Below are 19,122 nucleotides of genomic sequence, written 5' to 3' on the forward strand. Positions count from 1 at the left end.
TTCTGTGCAGGTTGCTAGCTATACACATCTGTTATTTTTCCCGCCAACAATTTACGTCATTTGTGTATTCGCACGTAAAACTATGAATGGGATCGTGGACTCCACGAGCTTAGAACAAAACGGGCTTACTCCGTCTAAAAGGCAAAGGTTAATTGCCCAAAAACCAGTGACAGTGGTCCTAGGGACACAATGGGGCGACGAAGGCAAGGGAAAAATTGTCGACATGATCGCTGCTGATGCTGATATCTGCTGTCGTTGTCAGGTGCGTGTTTGTTTACAATTTCTTGTTCGATTTCTAATTTATTTGGACACATTTGTGCTCAGTGATTGAACTGTGGTTGTATTTAATTTGTATATTTTAATATGTAGCTTATGTGTTAATCAGTTATAACCTTCCAGTAACCTTCCTGTTGCAAAAACTTAGAAATTAGGGACCATCTCAGAATATTCTCGTATACTAAACATTTTACATACATATGTAAATATATATATATCTTAAAGGAGAAGATGTTATTGTCCAAGTCATAATTATCGAAATTAGTCTGTTTAATGTTCATGAAAATAAGATTGAAAAGAAATGATTTCCTTTTCTTAACTAATTAATCGTAATTTGTAATCATACAATTTGAATTTCCCATGCCTATGGATGCTTCTATAATAGTTGAGCTGTGACATTAGAAAGTCGTGTTTTAAAGTGAAAGAAAAATGGGTCATTGATTAAGATGTCGGAAGAAAGCATTGATTTGGGACTTTGTTTTCCCTGATAATTTCAACCCAAAAAATACAGAAGAGATTGAAGCACATGTCAGCAAATGTCAGACAACATTCACAAACAACTGGATTTACAGCTAGTTGGTCTGAGGAAAATCTAATGGCTCTTTCATGTTGGCAGTCAAAAAACTTTTTATTTAAAGAGTTCTCTTTTATCATTTGTGCAATCGTAAGCTTCACAAGACAGCATGTTTTGGTGATTTAAAAAATAGGATCATAGAAATATTTATGGAAAATTCGTTTTGTACATATTAAAATGCAGTACTTGTATCAGTGCCAAGCCAACATACATTTGGTTACGTCACAAGCTAATTGGAAGCTATCTGTAAAAATCAATAAAGTCTGTTTATGGTCTTCCTTTAGATAGAAGAGTTGTGCAAGATGGCTATCCACATATAAAAAAATGTATTTCAAAGATTTTGAATTTTGCATAGCCTTGTGCATTTTACAAAAGCGCAATTTGCATTAAGATTATTTTTGTTTAAATGAGTATGATTTTTCTTAAGAGACTAACTTCATGCAAAGGTGGTCTTTCCCTTTAATTGATTACATACTAGGTGCTTTTATGTTCATTGATATGGTGTACTTGATGCCTTGATTTGTAATTTAGTTCACTTTAATTTTAGTACCTCGATGGAGTCAAATAAAAATTATTACAGCAAAAAACTGACTTTTTCAAAGTTTTAGTTAAAAAAATTAGTAAAAAAAATACTTTGTCAAGTTGCTTATTTACACAACCAAAGTTAAGTTACCAGACATTTCAAACCCTTCAAAGTGACAGGGAAAAAATTGGGTTTTTTTTGTTTTGTTTTGTTTAGTTTTTTCATTTCAGTTGGTCAAAGTCCATTAAGGAATTCAAACTTTGTTAATGTAAACAGGTATTAGAATAAAAATTATTCTTGGCCAATTTGGTCAGGGTCAATCTTAGAGATGCATTTATGGTAATGATTGCTTATTGAATTAATTAGCACACATTTAAATGCAGGTGGTGGTAACATGCAAGATCTAGATACATGTACATGTACCTGTACTGTTCTTGTTGGTAACAGCAGATTCTTTGTCATTTCCTGAGAAAAGTTTGGAATGGCATCACATCCAATTACTGCATGCATTGAAACTCCTGTTAGACCAAAGTACATAGATACATTTTGATCTAATGGATAAATAACTTGAAAATTTATTAAGTCTAAAAATCTCCTGTTCGTGCTTCTCTCTGACCAGTACATTCTAGGTAAATTAATGTTTTTCCTTAAAAGCTAAAAATTTAACATCCTGTTTTGTTGTTTCACAACACATTTTATTAAGTTTATGTGTAAAGGATTTTCCTAACATTACAACTGCTTCATACACATATATAAAGGAAAAATAGTACAGAAATTTCTATGCATATCCTACAGTTTCAGGTACATTATAATAGGGCTTGTACATTTTGTAAATCTTGTCACATCACCCTGAGATTTGCTAAGAGTGGGTTCTTCGCTGCTATCCAAAAGGCTGGGAAGTGCTAGTTCGCAGAGCAGTCTACAATCTTATCATTCAAACTTCTTACATAGTATGGAGTAGGCATTGCCTATACCAGTGATCACTGTGAGCTTTACCAGACTTGTGCTGTCTGTATGATACTCCTAAGAATGGTAAAAGACATTAAAACCCTGTTGGTACAAAGGGGTTGGGTTCAGATAAGTATTTCTGTTTCCCAAGTACAATATTTTATTATATTTTAGCAGAAAGCATCAATATTTTTATTTGAAGATCTGCCTTTTTTCAGTGAATGAGTAAAAAACATGTTTTTCAAAAAATTTTAACATTTAATGTTTTTTGTTTTTGTTTTTTGTTGTTTTTTTTTCCAAATATATCCCAGCCCTCAGCCCCCCTTTTTTCCTCTCGCTTTTTAAATGGTCTTATTTTGGTCTTATCTAAATATTTTAGGAGTTTTTTGGGGGGGAATCAGATTTTGTAAATACCAAATTGCAGAAACCAAACATTACAATGAACTTAAATTTTTAACTGTAGTTGTTCACCATGTATAGAAATTCACACAAAGTTTGAAAATCAAATATTGTTAGCCCAAACTCTAGTAACTATGCATAGTAGCAAACTAAAACTTTCATACAATAGTTTGTTGGCACTTCAAGGTGTGCTTATCGACTTGGGTTCCATGACTTTTTACAAATGCTACACTAGAGGGCTCCTTTAGTCTGTATTCTAGTTGCAAATTACCGGATTTTAAACTTCAAACAATAAAAATTAGGCAAATATTCTTTCACTACTTTTTTATGAGGATAGTAAGAAGGAAATGTTGGTTTAGGCCACGCTAAGTTTGTTTACCTGTACCCTACACACCCATTAAAATTTGCCCTATCCAAATAATTTTATTGCCATTCTCTGACAAGTTTGTCTGATTATTTTATTTTTATTTTTTTTTTTAATTTCAAATCAACATTTTTCACTTCTTTGATCATGGTTTTTACGAAATCAGATGAACTTTGGGGGAAGGAGATTTCCTTCCCTACCTACCCAAAGCTTGGAGGTAGAGTTTGGTAAGGAGAAACAAACATTTTAGCCTTATGCATACTCTGTGAACAAGGTGCAAACATACAACATGTGGTTGGAATAATCAATGTTATTTGGTTGTTAGGATATTATTGATATAAACAATTTATGAGGTCAAATCAAGCTTGTTTTGTAAGTCATGTAGGCAATTTTCTATGTGGTGTCATTTACATACCATTTCAATATTAATTTGAGGCACTACATGTACATGTAGGCATTAAGCATAACAAGACTTGGCATAGTTAGTTACTGTTGATATGACAATATGCTCTAGAAATGTGTTTTCAAGCCAAGGTTACTGTTGTAGTTCATTAGTGGGGGTGCATATGAATGTTTACAAAAATGCTGGAGGTTCACCAAGGATGTTTTAAACTTTGGTTTTACAGTGCAACCTGTCCTACAAAACCCAAAACATACTGAGAACCTGTTTTGACATGACAGTTTTTTTAATCCTTTGATGTCAGATTTCATGGACATTGAAGTTTGAAACTGAGTAAACCTAAGACATTTACTTGGTTATACTGGAAAAATTCTACATTCCATAAATACTGACATTTAAGAGTAACTTAATAAATATTCTCATATAGTACTGATAATCTTTGTAGAAATGATAAAAAAGTGTTCATTGTTATCTTGCATGTCAACATGACACAATTGTTTAAAGATATGAAAGCTAGGTCATTATTTTCCCATTTACATATGCACACACAGTATATACATGCAATGGCCTTCAGGGGAATGCAGGGGGGTTGGCGCTCCTTCTATTTTTCAATTGACAAAAAATGGTAAATAAAATAATGTCCTAGTAACTGCCCTTTTTTTCCTTAAGTCTTGGCTGGCACCCCTCCTTTTCAAAGTGTCTGGATTGCCCCTGGTGCCTGTATGTATGCCAATGGCACATGCATATACATGATGTAAAGATAAATTGTGTAAATAAATGTGCATATCCTGATATACATGTACTGTTACTGTATTAGGAACAATAAGTACGAATTTTACTTCTTATATTCAATGTTAAAAAGTTAAGGAATATAGAAAGTGCAGAAAATAGTGAAATATCCAAAGCTTTCAAATCCAGATATATAGGAAGTGAAGAAATCAAACAACGGGAGAAGTAACAACATATATTACGATTCTAGACACACATATATGACATTCCAAACTCAGTCTATAAGCAGCTTTTGAATGTACTTAAAAGTATGTAAGGATAATAAAATTTTGCAGATGTCAAATAGATTTTATCTTGTGTACCATTATGTAAATTTAGAATACAAAATTAAATAGTTATTTACATACTATGTATGTATCAAAATCAAAATACACAATGATGTACATTTTTTAATGGAAATCTTACATAAAAAATCTCAAGTCTACCAGACCCCCAGTTTCATGAATTTTTTATAGTTTTTCCTCTAATCCTTCAACTCAAATATCTAGAGATCACTTGAAAATGAAGCTGTGAGGGGAAATTTGAGAATTTTTAGGGAAAATCTCAATCTGTGGAGACCAGGGCCTGTATTCTTCATTGATTTGTGCAGTTTCTAACAATTTTGAATAGGTAAAGTAGTTCAGGGTTTTTCAGCCATCAAAAAGATTTGGTTGATAATGTATGTAATATTTTTGACATAAGACCAAATTAAATTAATTAGTAGATGTTCATACCCTCTCATCCCTAATAAATTGACAGAAATTCAAATAATTGGGGTGGGAATTTCAAAATCAGGTTTTTATTCCTTTCTAGTATTGAGGTACTACAGCACACAAATCTTTCATTCTTTGGTGACTGAAAGGGGTGTGGCTATGTATTTAGAACATGTCTATATTTCAATTATCTAAAATTAGTCTAGCACATATCTGATAAGTAATATGAAATGAAAAATAAAATCTTCCCACTGGCCCCATATTTTTTGTGAAGGTTGGATGAAAATCACTTGGCCTAACAAAATGTAAAATTTTCCAGGGGAATTCTATATGTCATAAAGGTAAAGTCCAGAAATAACCAAAAAAAAACTTAAATCTAGCGAGTGTTAATTTTCAGTACTTGCTAAATTTAGCTAGAGGAAAAAAATTCTGAAATTCAATCTCTGTATATTGTTCTTTCTTTGCTTCAAAAAAAGGGTACTGCATAATTTGTGAAAGATATAAAATTCATTAGTCATATATTTTATGGTCATTTTACATGTAACAGCACACGTTTAATTGGATGGATCCACTATAGTAAACTTAACATCTGTCTGGCTGTCTTTCCAATGTGTACATAATTTTGATAGCAACTCCTCATTTATTTGTTCGCTGGATCCTCATAAAAAATTATGCAGTGTTACATTTACACATGTATTACTGCATGAAGATATGCATGTTGTCAAGAATTTAAAAGTAGACAAGTTTTGTAAAAATTCAGCTGTGGTTATGGACTTCGGCATTACACATGCTGGATGGGAGGAAGAAATTTGTCTTGAAGGACAGTTGTAGGTCTGCAGTGTTTGAACTGAAATTCCTGATTTGTTGTAGACATGTCCATTGAAGTGAGCATCTTGAGTTTCAACATTCTTGAATTATCATTTGTAAACTTTACAAGAAGCTCCAGCTTTTAAGTTTGAGTGGGTCGGATTCATAATTTGTACTAAGTCCAGAAGTATAACAGTTCTCCACAGATGGCGGAAATATTTTATACATAACCTGTGACTGTAATCTGTAAACAAATGCACTTCAAACTGACACAACTCAGCTTTGTGTAAATTCAAAAAAATATTGCTCTTTCTATCTTAGAAAAGCTATGCTTTGATTTAGATCATACAATCTATCGATTGAAGACTTTAATGATAAAAGTTAAAACACTTATCTATTTTCGTTTATTGGTCCTGATAAGTGACTATTTCTTATTTACTTGTTACACTGTGAGTTTCAACATTCTTGAATTATCATTTTCAACCATTTCAAGAACTTCCCTGTTAAGGCTGTTTTTGCTGGCTACCAAATGCTAATCAGTTTGCATGGGGACCATCTCAGGAAATTTTTTTTCTCTGGTACACACACATTGCTGTTGATCAGTGAAGCTCACAATGTCCTTGCTACTATTAAATTCATTTTATGTTAGAAGAAAAATATACAAGAAGCTTTGAAATGATATTAGATTTGTATTCAACTTGGGGTTTTTATTTATTATAGAATCAAAGATTTCGTTTCATTGAAAACTTGTCAGTGTTCTCTTTCTTGTATCATTTTACAAACAACATGATCAACAGTATTTAACTAGTCCAGAAAATACCATGTGTTTACCTTGTCACAGAGAATATTAGTTGGCAAAAAAACAAGATTAAAATTTGTTAGTTGAAAGATTATCAAGAAAACATGATTATAAGGGTTGTAAACTTTCTGCAAGGTTGGGTTTTTCATGTTTTATATCTACTTTTCACTTGGTGAATTTAATGTGCTGCATTGCATTAAGATTCAATGCTTATTCTTTAAAAAAAAATACATTAAATAGCATAAATGGGTATTTTCACTCCTGAGTATTACTCCAGAAAGATTTTATTGCTAGTAGAATGAAAAAATGAATTATTTAAATTTTTACTGACTTAATAAGCCATCCATAAAACGTAGTGACCCTGCCAGTGAAGGACTGTCTGCCTTAATGAAAACAAAAATCAACATGTTAGTTTAAAACTTTTTATTTCTATCTAGGCTTTCTAATTATAAAAATTGTATTTAGGACAAGATATTGAGTATTTGAATTTGAATGAAGAGAAACAAACCCTCCCCAGACCCCTTATGGGAATGAAGAGAAACAAACCCTCCCCCTTTTCCCCCACAAGAAAGATTAATTGGAAATTGTAGGTGTACACGTATTTCTGGGAGCAGTTGCTGGAAAATCCATTATATAAAAGGCATATGGTGAAAACATGTATATGTTTATTTAATGGCAGGATAAAACAAAAACAAAGAGATAACCACCTACAGTATGTGCATGTACATGTATAAGTAGACATACAAATAGCTGTACAGTGAAATCAGAGTTAATTCTTTTGGACTGTAGAATTTGTTTGGTCTAGGCATGTTTTCCTGTTAACCAAGGTTTAAACTGACAAATTGATATTAAGGCCCTTCAAAAAGTGTCTTGTTTAGACAAGTTTTATTAATTACCAAATTGTCATAATTCAATGCAGACAATTTTTTTATTCATGGTAATACAAAGTATACATTTATTTCAGGGTGGAAACAATGCTGGCCATACTGTTGTGGTTGATGGTGCACGTTACGAATTTCATATCTTGCCAAGTGGAATTGTCAATGCTGATTGCATTGCAGTAATTGGTAGGCAATGTATTATTAATAATTCAGATGTTTTCTTATTAGATTATGATTTGACTGTAATCGTTAGGTTTTGGAATATATTACACAGAAAAAGGAGAAACTTGATACTTATTTATTGTTTAAGTAATAGTGTTTCACAGAAAAGGTCATTTATTGTCACTACAATTCTGCTATCATTCCATTTCACACATTTTTCAACACATAGGCTTACACCAAGGTCAAACTTTGTATGTCTCATTTTAAAATATGTTTTGACTTAACCAAAAAAAGGGGGCTGAAAGTACATCTTGATTACTTTGCATTCTACCACTGAAAACCAATCTTTTGGGGGATTAAACTTTTATTCTCAAAGACCTTTTGTAAAATCATCAACTTAATGAACACACAAAAGTATTAAGAGAAAAACGTATAAGAATGAAGAACTTGGTGTCTCTTGGATTAGTTATATGATTATCGTTCTAGGTAATGGTGTTGTGGTTCATTTACCGAACATGTTTGATGAAATAGAATTTAATGTCAAAAGAGGACTGAAAAACTGGGAAAACAGATTGTTCATATCTGACCGAGCACATTTAGGTAAGAATAAGGTGATTTGATTAATGGATTTTAAAAAAAGAAACTGAGGGTGTGTAGGTAGATTAAATAAAAACAGTGATTTATGTTTTGTGTGGGAGTTATGACCCTTGAATGGTTCAATGAGAAGAATGCATTTTGTTTTTGATTGTTATCAACAAATTCAATTTCTAGAACCCATTTACTGTTTTGGAAATATTGTTTATTATCCCAGGAGTTAAGTGGTCATATGCAAATGAAAGTGAAATGCCTGTCACATTGAAGAGTTCAAATATTTTTTATATTTGAATATATGCTATGCTTGCAAAAATTGAGTATATTTACGAGTTGTTCTTTACTATTGATGTTGAGACTTTCAGAAATTTTGTTCTTGTATTTATTCTAGTATTTGACATTCATCAAATGGTGGATGGTATACAGGAGTCTGGCAGAGGAAAACATGTGTAAGTTAAAATAGTAACAGCTGTTTAAATGTCACTAGTCTGGTGCAAGAGTCTGGCAGAGGAAAACGTGTAAGTTAAAATAGTAACAGCTGTTTAAATGTCACTAGTCTGGTGCAAGAGTCTGGCAGAGGAAAACATGTGTAAGTTTAAATAGTAACAGCTGTTTAAATGTCACTAGATTAGTACAAGAGTCTGGCAGAGGAAAACATGTCTAAGTTAAAGGTAGTAACAGCTGTTTAAATGTCACTAGTCTGGTGCAATTCCACTTGTGTAACATTATATAAAATATTGCTTCTTGCAATTGTTACACAAAAAATTCAGTTGTCTATTTTTAGATTGATCATCTATTATGAAAAAATCGCACTCCTTGGAATGGGTAGTTAGCAGTTAGGTTTGATGGTTGCAGTTCACATATTTTTAAAATGCACTATGCATTTTTTTTGGGGGGGGGGTCAAAATTTTACCCCTCGGGGTTATTGTTTTGCTTGTTATTATAGTGCATTGTTTTGATTTCAGTATTGGTACAACCAAAAAGGGGATTGGTCCGACATACTCCAGTAAGGTATGCAAAATCTGATGGTATTTGATTTAATGAACAGTACATCAGAGTTCAGTACTTAACATAAAATTCGATTTTAGGCCTGTTAGACTGTATTTCCTGTTTTCAAGAAATTGGTCCATTTCTGTCTTTGACCCATATTTTTCTCAGTTCTTAGTCTGTTGTAAGCATTTAGCTACCTTTAGACTAAAATGGCTCCTTATAAATCCATTTAATGTGTGAACATCAAATAGTCATGACACATGTCCAAGTGGCACAGTTATTAAGCATCTATCTATTGACAATGTTTTTATGTGAACCAGATGTTGCTGTTTTATGTAATGCTGTAAACAAATTATACCTCTGTAATCAATTTTACTAGAAACTCTATTCCTTGAATAGAATAGTGTACATGTATAATTGTTTTCATGCCTGACAAAAATAATAAATACTCCCTAATTCTGAAAATTGAGATAATGTATTTTTTCTTACTAAAAATGGTAACCATGAGAATAATAGCATTTTTATACATTATTATTACTTGTTAAATTAAGTTAAGGGCTTTATGAACATATCAAGTTTTATAAAAGATTACAACTTTTTTACAATGTATTCAGGGAAAGTAAACATATTATTTGGAAGTTCTTTGATTAATTTTAAATCTACTTTCAAGGTAGTTGGGAAAAAAACTGCATTCAAGTTGAAATATATTTTGAAATAACAAAATAACTATCATATTCAAGAATGATTTTAACAATTCTACTTTGATACAATTATATTTTAAATCAAGTCTTGATGGCAAATAATGCTTTCAAGTGAATGATATTTACTATGATAGTGCATGTAAGGAATAGTGATGGGCACATAACATGTAAATTTCAAGAATTATGAACTAGATAAATTCCTAAATCTTTTCTCTTGTCAGGCAACAAGGAATGGGCTTAGAATGTGCGATCTGATCGGAGATTTTGATCTTTTTTCAGAAAAGTGAGTATCTATTGTAGAACTGTTTGTTTGAAATTCTAAATTAAAACTTTTCTATGTTTATAACCTTTCCAGAGTAGAAGCTTTTGACAATAAATGATGAAATGAAATTTTATTTGAGATACTAGTTCTGAAATATGGTGTTTCATACTGTTTTCATACTGCTTCAAGATTCTGGAAGGGTTGGAATCTGTATTTTCTTGCATATTAAGCAATTTCAGATCAGAATCTTGATTCTGAATTTGCAGTATGCACAACCTTTACAATAATATGTGTTTTACTGTCAAGTATTTCAGGGTGCTTCTTGAACTGGTGACCAGTCCTTCAAGAGTATAGTAAGAAAAGTATAATATGATATTGTGGAAAATGTTTGCAAATCTTACTGTATTTGTATTACTCTCTGATGCTTTGTATGAGTAATATGTAGTATTACCGGTAGTTTAATTACAAAGTTGAGAGAGGTCTTGGTTCTAACATACTCGTAAATGAAACAAGTAATTGTGATAAAGACATTGAAAGTTTAATATTGGCTACAACTTGTTATGAGGTCATATTGAATATTATTACTATTGAATTTATAAAAAAAAATCAAGTGGTACATGAATTGTAACAAAATAGTTCAATATTTTTATAAAGACCATTATTTCAGTCAATTACAACCTGATTTTCTGACTTATTTTCAGATACAGAAAAATTGTGGATTTTTATCTTTCTCATCATGATGACCTTGAAGTCAATGTTGAAGAGGATCTGAAAAAGCTAAAGGTACATAAATTTCTATTGTAGTTTTCATTTAAATCCACAAACTTTGTTTATTTTTATAGTTGTGACCCTTTTGGATTTTTTATCTGCACTTGAAAGATTGTTTCCTGTGTCAGTTTATTGACAGATGCATATTTTGTATACACAGGGTTCGCACAGGTGCTTAAAATCCATGAAAGTACTTGCAAACAAAAAGTAAAAAATTAAGGACTTGAAAGTACTTTAATTTCAAAAGAGGTCCTTAAAAGATCTTGAGAATCTGACATCCTTTCAAATCAATATAAAAGTGTTGTTTAATTGCAAAAAAGAACATTTTCTGACCATCGGACATCGGACTTACTGATTACGTTCAAAGATTATGATATCGGCAATCCACATATTTTCCCATTAATAAAAATAGTACCGTTTCCGTGAAACTGGTGCGTAGTAATTTAGTTCTGTTTTTTTTTTTTTTTTTTTTATAAACATGATGTGGTTTTGGTTATGTGATCGTCCTCGAGAAATAATATGCAGTTTGAATGAGAATTTTGTAAATAAAAGCAATCCAATCATGTGATTTTTGTTTTACTTATAGGGAACCATATCTCTCTTGATTGATTGTTCATTTTTTTAATAAAATAAATTGACGATGTTGATTATTTGTTTTCGCCAGTCTGAGAAAAAAGTAGTTCGAACTTCGAGGAAGAAGTTTTCATCATGCCTGGCAGGTGCCAGTTCTCAAATAGATGGCTTGAAATGCCTGCATACGGTCACTGGCTTGAAAGGGCCAACTCAAACAGTACACCTAGAAGCCTTGATGATTTGATAATCTGGGTCCTTGAAAATCTTTAAAATTGTCCTTAAAAGTCCTTAAAAAGTCCTTGAATTTTGTGGTATAAAATGTGTATGAACCCTGTATACATTTCCCATCCATTAACCCAATGATTTCACAAAAACAATTCACAAGATTTTTATAAATTTTGGTCAGATGATTGTCTAACTGTTATAAAAAAAAATAAAACTGCTGAGCAGGGCTTTAATGTTGCATCAAACAGTTTCTTTTTTTATGTCTAAGCATCATAATGTCATTATATACCCCTCTCTTAGCAGTTTGGGAGGGTTGTATAATGGTAGGAGTGTCCGTACTTTCTTCCTTCAATTACACACAGGGTAGCCTTCCCTTATCTGTTACATATCTTACACTACTGAAAGAATTTTAATAAAATATTCACAGAATCTATATCGCATATTCTCATTTTGTATGTATTATTGAATATGTAGACCTTCTATTTTAGATTTTGATCAAAAGTTTCTTGAGGTCTCACATCAGCAAATATAGACTTTATATCATTCCCTGACGTGGGATACCTTTCTTATGAAAATTTCAGGAAATATTTATTACATATTACCAGTGTGCACCCTCTTTTTCAGAATTTTGATTCAGGACAAAAGGTGCATGTTATCAAATAGGGAGTGGGATATCAATTTAGTGAGCATCTCTAACAGTTTTTCTAGTTTATAAATAAATTGATTTTTTCTTGCAAGACCTTCATATCCATTCTTAATCATTTCACTGTGATTACTTACACCCCAAATTTCAGACTTGTTATAAATAAACATAGGTGGATATGCTTTTTTTTTTCATGTGTGCTAATAATATATGGATGGAACAATTAAAGACATTTTAGGAGCAATAATTACTCATGAGATGTATGCAGTGACTCCTCTATTTACTCCAATTATCTTTTAGCTTAATTAAAGTGAAGATTGATAGACATTTGTAATATACACCTTTTTTTAGGTACTTAGAGAAAAGGTCCGACCACTGGTGAAAGATACAGTCCCATTCTTACACGAGGCTATTAAAGCAGGAAAACACATTCTGATTGAAGGAGCTCAGTCCACCATTCTAGATATTGATTTTGGTAAATTCTGAACTTAAAACCTTGGCTCAGGAAAATTTTTATTTCATAGTTTACCTCTAAAATGTGATTTCCTTAATTTCATCATAAATACAGAGAAGCGTACACTTCCCGTCATCTCATATATTTATAGAAAGTTGATAATTTTGTAAATAGAAGCTGTGTTTATGTTTAGATTCTGTATGCTTTTGATATTTGGCATTAGGGTAGTTCAGCCCAAGAAAATGTGTTATGTATAATGGTTGATGACTTTTGACCAATTAAAATGTATAATTTTGATCCTCCAAAATGTTCATAATTCTTTTTATTTAGGCTGCGGCAGGGTCATTAAGAGGTGATTACTTTCTCTATGTTATCTAGTTAAGCTGGACATTATATAGAAAAATTTACTTAATGGTTTGCTTATTTCATTAAGTAAGTAGTTAGGTAAAATTCAGGACAAGAAATATTAAAACCACAATTTTATTTTTTTTTTCAGGGCTGTATCCATTTGTGACTTCTTCCAACTGCAGTGTTGGTGGTGTATGTACAGGGTTAGGTATACCTCCACATGTCCTTGGTGAAGTCTATGGTGTTGTAAAGGCCTACCTCACTAGAGTAGGAGGTGGAGGATTTCCTACTGAGTTAGACAATGTAAGTTGAAATGAACCTAGTCTCTGTATGGAGTAGTCAAACTTAACATCTAATGGTAAGGTAAGAAGTTCAGAGCCATAAAGTTGGGATTTATGTGGATGTAAAATTATTGAATGAAACTCCAAGAACTACAAAAATTGCATTATCAGTGTTCCCAGAGTTTCCTGTTTTAAGGGAGTCGAACATAACAGGAGATTTCCCTAGACCAATTTTGTACCTCATTTGCAATTACACATATATTCATGTGGTGTTAGCATCTATTTATGACACTTTTACACCCTCACACTAAGGTAAAGGCAGTATATTGAAAGTAGACTGCCTTAATATAGATGGGATGCTCCCAAAGTAACCTTTCGTAATGGTTTAGTACCTTCAAAATACAAAAAGCACCATGCCTTCACTAATTTCTATGGAAGACAATACCTGATACTGTTATAAGTTATGAAAGTCAGACCAATCTGAGCAATACAAAATGAGGTTTGTGATATTCTAAATTTATCAGACACTCTCCAAAATTCATTAAATACTGTGATAGTATTTTAATTCTTCAATACCAATTTTCATTGATAGAGAAGAACACAATTAGTGCACAGTATCTTCCATTGTGAAATGTGAATGAATTGAATCACCATAGTTCACTATAAACTGATTTTTTGGGTAAGCTAGATAAAAATAAAAAGAAAAAGTTCTTTCTGTATTGTTGATTGTATTTGTTTATATCAAACAGGAATCGGGTCTAGGGAAGGTACTTGTAGAAAAAGGACACGAGTTTGGTGTCACCACAGGAAGACGAAGACGGGTTGGTTGGTTAGACATGGTCATGTTGAAATTCGCTAATATGATCAATGGATTTACATCGTAAGTTTGTATGACAATGGAGTATACAAGAAATATTTTGTTCACTTTAGTTTGACAAGTTTAGTATAGACTTCAAGTCAGGCCTTGATAGACCCAACTATTAAGGACAATTCATTTATGTTTGAGTTATTGGGAGTTTCGAAAGTCCTGAAACTGAAGTTCAGAAATGAAATATGAAAAACACAGAACTAACAAAACTTCTTAGGAAGTTGGCAATTGATAATTCTCTAAGATTTAGTACTGTGTAGGCCAACATATTAGTTCAGGTGTTCAGGAAATGGAAGATTGAGAAATCCAAAGTGATTTACATTTGATTATATAGGAGAAAATTTTGGTACTTTAAAATGTGTACAAGCCATCCAAGTTCACACAAGTGAAGTAATTAATCTCAAGGTTTTAATGAATAAATTAAATGTCTGCAGTATTACCAAGTCACATGACTTAGTATGTCCAGTTCATAAAAAATCTCAAATCCCTCATTTCAAATTTCATTTAGTCAGATCACTTAAAATTGCAGATTTGAGGAAATTCTTAATTTGAGGATTTATTTTTTTTAATGAAACTCATTTTAGTACTTAGTGATAATGTTAATGTCATTTTGAATCCTCCCTACAAAATAAAGTTGATAACATAATGATTTGCTTATTTCCCGTTCTAAATAATGGTTAAGTCATCTACATTTTCTTTTGATATTCAACACACATTAATTTTTTCCTTAATATTAATATTTGTATAAAACTGATCTTTTCCATCTATGATTGCTTTACAGGATAGCTATAACCAAGTTAGATATCTTAGATGATTTTGAGGAAATTAAAATTGGTGTTGGATATCGTTTGAATGGACAGAAATTAGATAGCTTTCCAGGTATATACATAAGTTATAGTTCATCAGGTATAAACTTGCAACATGTAAAAAGAATAAGTAAATTATGATATAATTTACCCCATTTTCTGTTCCAGTCTAATTGCTGGTACAAAATATACCGATCTTGAATAAATTTTTTATTAATACCTCTGAAATTCTTTCTTTCCTGTTCTGTTGTAACTTCACATGAACCAGAGTTCAACTCCTGAATTTGGAGGTATATGTACCAATGCTTTGAAACCTTGAATGATTGTTAAGGGCAGTTATCAGTACAAATGATTTAATTTTGGTGTCACTCAGGAGGCCACATCTATTCTTCAAAATTGTCTCAAACTATAGGGATACATCTGCATATGCTCTACCAACTTTATCCAGAATGGATGAAGGAATGAGGAATAACCTCTATATACTATCCACATTTGGTCTTGCTTGTTATATCAAATGAATGTAGTAGATTAACAAGTTTTCAAAGTTAAAGAGTCTGAAGTTATGAATGCTGATGCTTTAATAAACATTACCAGTTCTTGACGGTAATGATCTCTTCTTATAGACTATCCATATGTTTTGGCTCTCAGCTATCAAAGCTGCAATCTGGGAGAACTTGTTTTGGTTGAAATCTCTTAAATTTTGTTTGCCGCTGTTCAGTTTATATTCAGATTCAGATTACATCTAGGGGAATGAAGCCTTTATCACATGGATCCGGAAATGGTAAAAAATGCCAGTCATTGACCGACAAATTTTGCAAATAACTGATGACAATTTTCCATTATCAGACATAAAAATTGTCAACCCTTATAAATTGCAATCTGCGTGGTTTTGTTAGTGTATAAACATCCTGTCTATCTGTCTCCTAATTGTTTAGTAGAAATTAATTGACAGGTGTGTGTCAGTTTTAGCCGATGTGCAGCCACCTGTGACTGTGATTTACCGGTAACTGATTAGTTGATTGCACAATTGAATTAAGGTACACGTGGAGCCCCATTGCGTTTACAAATTAATTTAAGTAACTCAGAAAATCTTCATACATTTATTAGTTGATTAACTAAGAAAAAAGATTGACAAGTCCACCATTTTCACGCTGATCTTTCAGGGGTAACGAAAGCACATGGAACTGAAACTACAAATCAGTTGTAGTTTGTAATTATTAATTCGTCCATTGACTCGTTTTAACACAGAAGTCAACAGATCAATATACAAAATGTGTTATAAGTAATCAACATTTTTTTCTTCACTCCGAAGTTTTCAGCTGTTTGCCTATGTGATGAAAAAGTCCAAGAGATACAATGTGTGGTCGAAACTGAACTCGTTCACTTGCTCTGATATTTTGTAAAAGACAGAGTATGTGATGAAATAACAAAATTTCCAATATTTATTTTAAAATAAATACGTACAATTTTTTTTTTTAAGTTTATTTTTGATCTGAGCATGTAAAAGACGGACAAAAACGTCTGCTGAAGTTTGATGAATTGTCCGGCATGGGCTGTCAAAATTTCCGGACCCTTGCTTTATCAATAGATCAGGTGCACCACTATTTTTTTTATTCTTTAGCTTCTGCAGAAGATTTGAAAAATGTTGAAGTGGATTATATAACACTGCCAGGATGGAAACAAGATACTTCACAAGCCAGGTCTTTTACTGATCTACCAGTCAATGCTCAGGCTTATGTCCAGAAAGTTCATGATTTGATTGATGTTTCTGGTAAGTTTTCAGAAAGGTTATATGTGAGATTTACAAGTCTCAAGATGTCATTCCTAGGCCAACATCATATGAACTTTGGACCGTTGTTAAATACCATAAAATACAGGTCAAGGTCAATTTTCAGCAAATTTTGACCATTTTGCCATCCCCATTTATGACCATTACCTGGCCATGTATCACTTAATGCTCTGTTAATACCCTATTTTATGAACCATTTAAGTTGATCCTTTTTCTAGGTTACTTGGTTTTAAAATCATTACTGTAGGGTAACATTGAATTTGAATGCATGTACTTTATTTTTCAGTAAAATGGATTGGTGTTGGTCAAGACAGAGAATCTATAATACAGATAGATCTAGAATAAGGAATTTCTTGATTTTATTTCAAACCAGGAATAAATTTAATGTTTTTTATTCCACTTGTAAATGAATTGTGGTATATTATCTAATATTTATAGGTTTTCATTTTGTACAGGGCCTTTTGAATTTAATCAATATTATTAAAAAAAAACATTGCTTGGTATACCAATAGTGAAATTATTTTTATTAATTCATAATTTTAATAAATTTTGGCCTTTTTTTGCCACTCTTGAATTAGAATAGTTCATTGCAGCTCAGCTGTTGTGTTAATTATGGTTTATAAAGCAACCATTAGCTAACATCATTGTAGAACAAAGATCTCTTTGCTGGTTTTGGTTCAAGCTACATCTAGTTCCACTGTGGTAAAAAATTCAAATTTATACTTAAAAAATACTTGTTGAAGTTTTTATCCCTTTTTATATCCTTAATATTTAGATTTATTTTCTGAATGTTATAAAGATGTCAATGTAATCAGAGTTAAGATCTGTAGTTTTGGATCTCTTTACTTTAGAAAACTTGGTCTGTCATATACGTCTTCATTTTAGATTCTTTAGTATAAAACTCGTTGAAAGTGTTTACATTGGTTTGAATCTCAAGTTCTTATTGACTGAAAATGGTTTTGTTCGTAGCAAGCTTTAGAGCTTGTTTGATCGGGTATTTAAAAAAAAAACAGTATTTACATGTGTTTGTGTATTGTTTCAACTGTAAATGTGTTCAAAATTGCTCAGTGTATTAAATTTATATTTTTATTGAAATTTTAAAATATTGTATGAAGTGCTATAAATTGGTAATAACAAATTAAACCTGTTGTGTTGTGTGTCAGGTATTTGTATTTTGTCTTCCTTTAGAAGCGTTCACTTCACATAAGTTACCTCCCATACAGAAGTATAGCTGTATGTGTGCAAGATTAAGACACAAACATCTCCCCTACTTTTCAATGAATACTAGTATACATATCGAGCATCACTCAAAACATTTTTCACTATAAATGTAATTTACTATGTACACTTTGAGAATTTAATAGTTCAAACAGAATAAGTAATATCCTAACTATGTGATTGTAGTTGAAAGTTGAATATTTAAGGAGTATTTTATTCCCTTCCATTTGAAGCTTAAGCAATAAAAAAGATATTTGTTTAGGATTATACCTATTAAAGAATTAAGTTTGTCAGACAACTTTCAACTAAATATTTTTACAGCTGCTAATCTCTGAGGAAAGAAAAATAACTTGTTGCAGACAGACTCTAAAATTCAGAACTGGAAATGTATTTCTAAATCCAGTAACATTATTTACAGCAGTAACCATGCTTGAAGATACAACTTTTGTATGTTTTACATTATAATTTACATTCCATTAAGATACTTCACTTTCATTTTGATATTGCTTGATAAAAAGTGGACAAAGGTTGCTGCTGAAAACAGGTTAAAGTCAGGTAACCATTTTTAAACAATGTATATTTCTTTAGGTATGGTTTAGATGAAGTTATTTTACATCTACTTAAAAAACAGTCAAATAAATGCACAGATATCTTTTTTCATAATTATTTAACTGTAGGACAGATTTTGGTTATATTTTTTTAATGCAACTTATAATGTAGCTCTTATTTATCATTTTCACCAGGTCATGCTTTGTAAAAGTAACATTTTCCTAATCCTGTTACTTAGTTCCTCAATCCAAAATGAAGGGAGATAATCCATGTTTGCTTGTAATATTTTGGTACTGCATGTGATTTTTTTTATAAACTGGGTTTGAATCCTTACAATACCATAATGTTTTTGCAAGAAAGCTGTGTTTTGATGATGAAATATTTGTTGTTGAATAAAACATATACACTTAATTATTTTGTGTGCAGTTTGAAACAGTATTAC

General features: G+C 31.6%; 1 protein-coding gene across 1 annotated transcript; it reads left to right on the forward strand.

The window, feature by feature from the left end:
- Positions 1-64: 64 nt before the first annotated feature.
- LOC148625246 (adenylosuccinate synthetase isozyme 1 A-like) lies at positions 65-19,091 on the forward strand. Its single transcript, XM_088568654.1, has 13 exons — positions 65-262; positions 7,536-7,638; positions 8,101-8,214; positions 8,597-8,654; positions 9,171-9,216; positions 10,118-10,179; positions 10,860-10,941; positions 12,719-12,842; positions 13,318-13,472; positions 14,200-14,330; positions 15,100-15,197; positions 16,746-16,895; positions 17,200-19,091. Exons 1-13 carry the CDS (start codon positions 83-85, stop codon positions 17,256-17,258), a joined length of 1,362 nt encoding a protein of 453 aa, XP_088424780.1. The 5' UTR covers positions 65-82; the 3' UTR covers positions 17,259-19,091.
- The last annotated feature ends 31 nt before the right edge of the window (positions 19,092-19,122 follow it).

The sequence above is a fragment of the Perna viridis genome, chromosome 2, assembly GCF_037379345.1.
Source record: "Perna viridis isolate PV_CMFRI_1.1 ecotype Kerala chromosome 2, ASM3737934v1, whole genome shotgun sequence".
NCBI classification, from domain to species: Eukaryota; Metazoa; Mollusca; class Bivalvia; order Mytilida; family Mytilidae; genus Perna; species Perna viridis.

Excerpts from the sequence above, each read along its gene's own strand:
- LOC148625246 (XM_088568654.1), top strand. The coding sequence starts at position 83 with ATGAATGGGATCGTGGACTCCACGAGCTTAGAACAAAACGGGCTTACT. Across the intron at positions 9,217-10,117 it reads GTCCGACATACTCCAGTAAG|GCAACAAGGAATGGGCTTAG; the intron begins GTATGCAAAATC and ends TTCTCTTGTCAG. Across the intron at positions 12,843-13,317 it reads CATTCTAGATATTGATTTTG|GGCTGTATCCATTTGTGACT; the intron begins GTAAATTCTGAA and ends TTTTTTTTTCAG.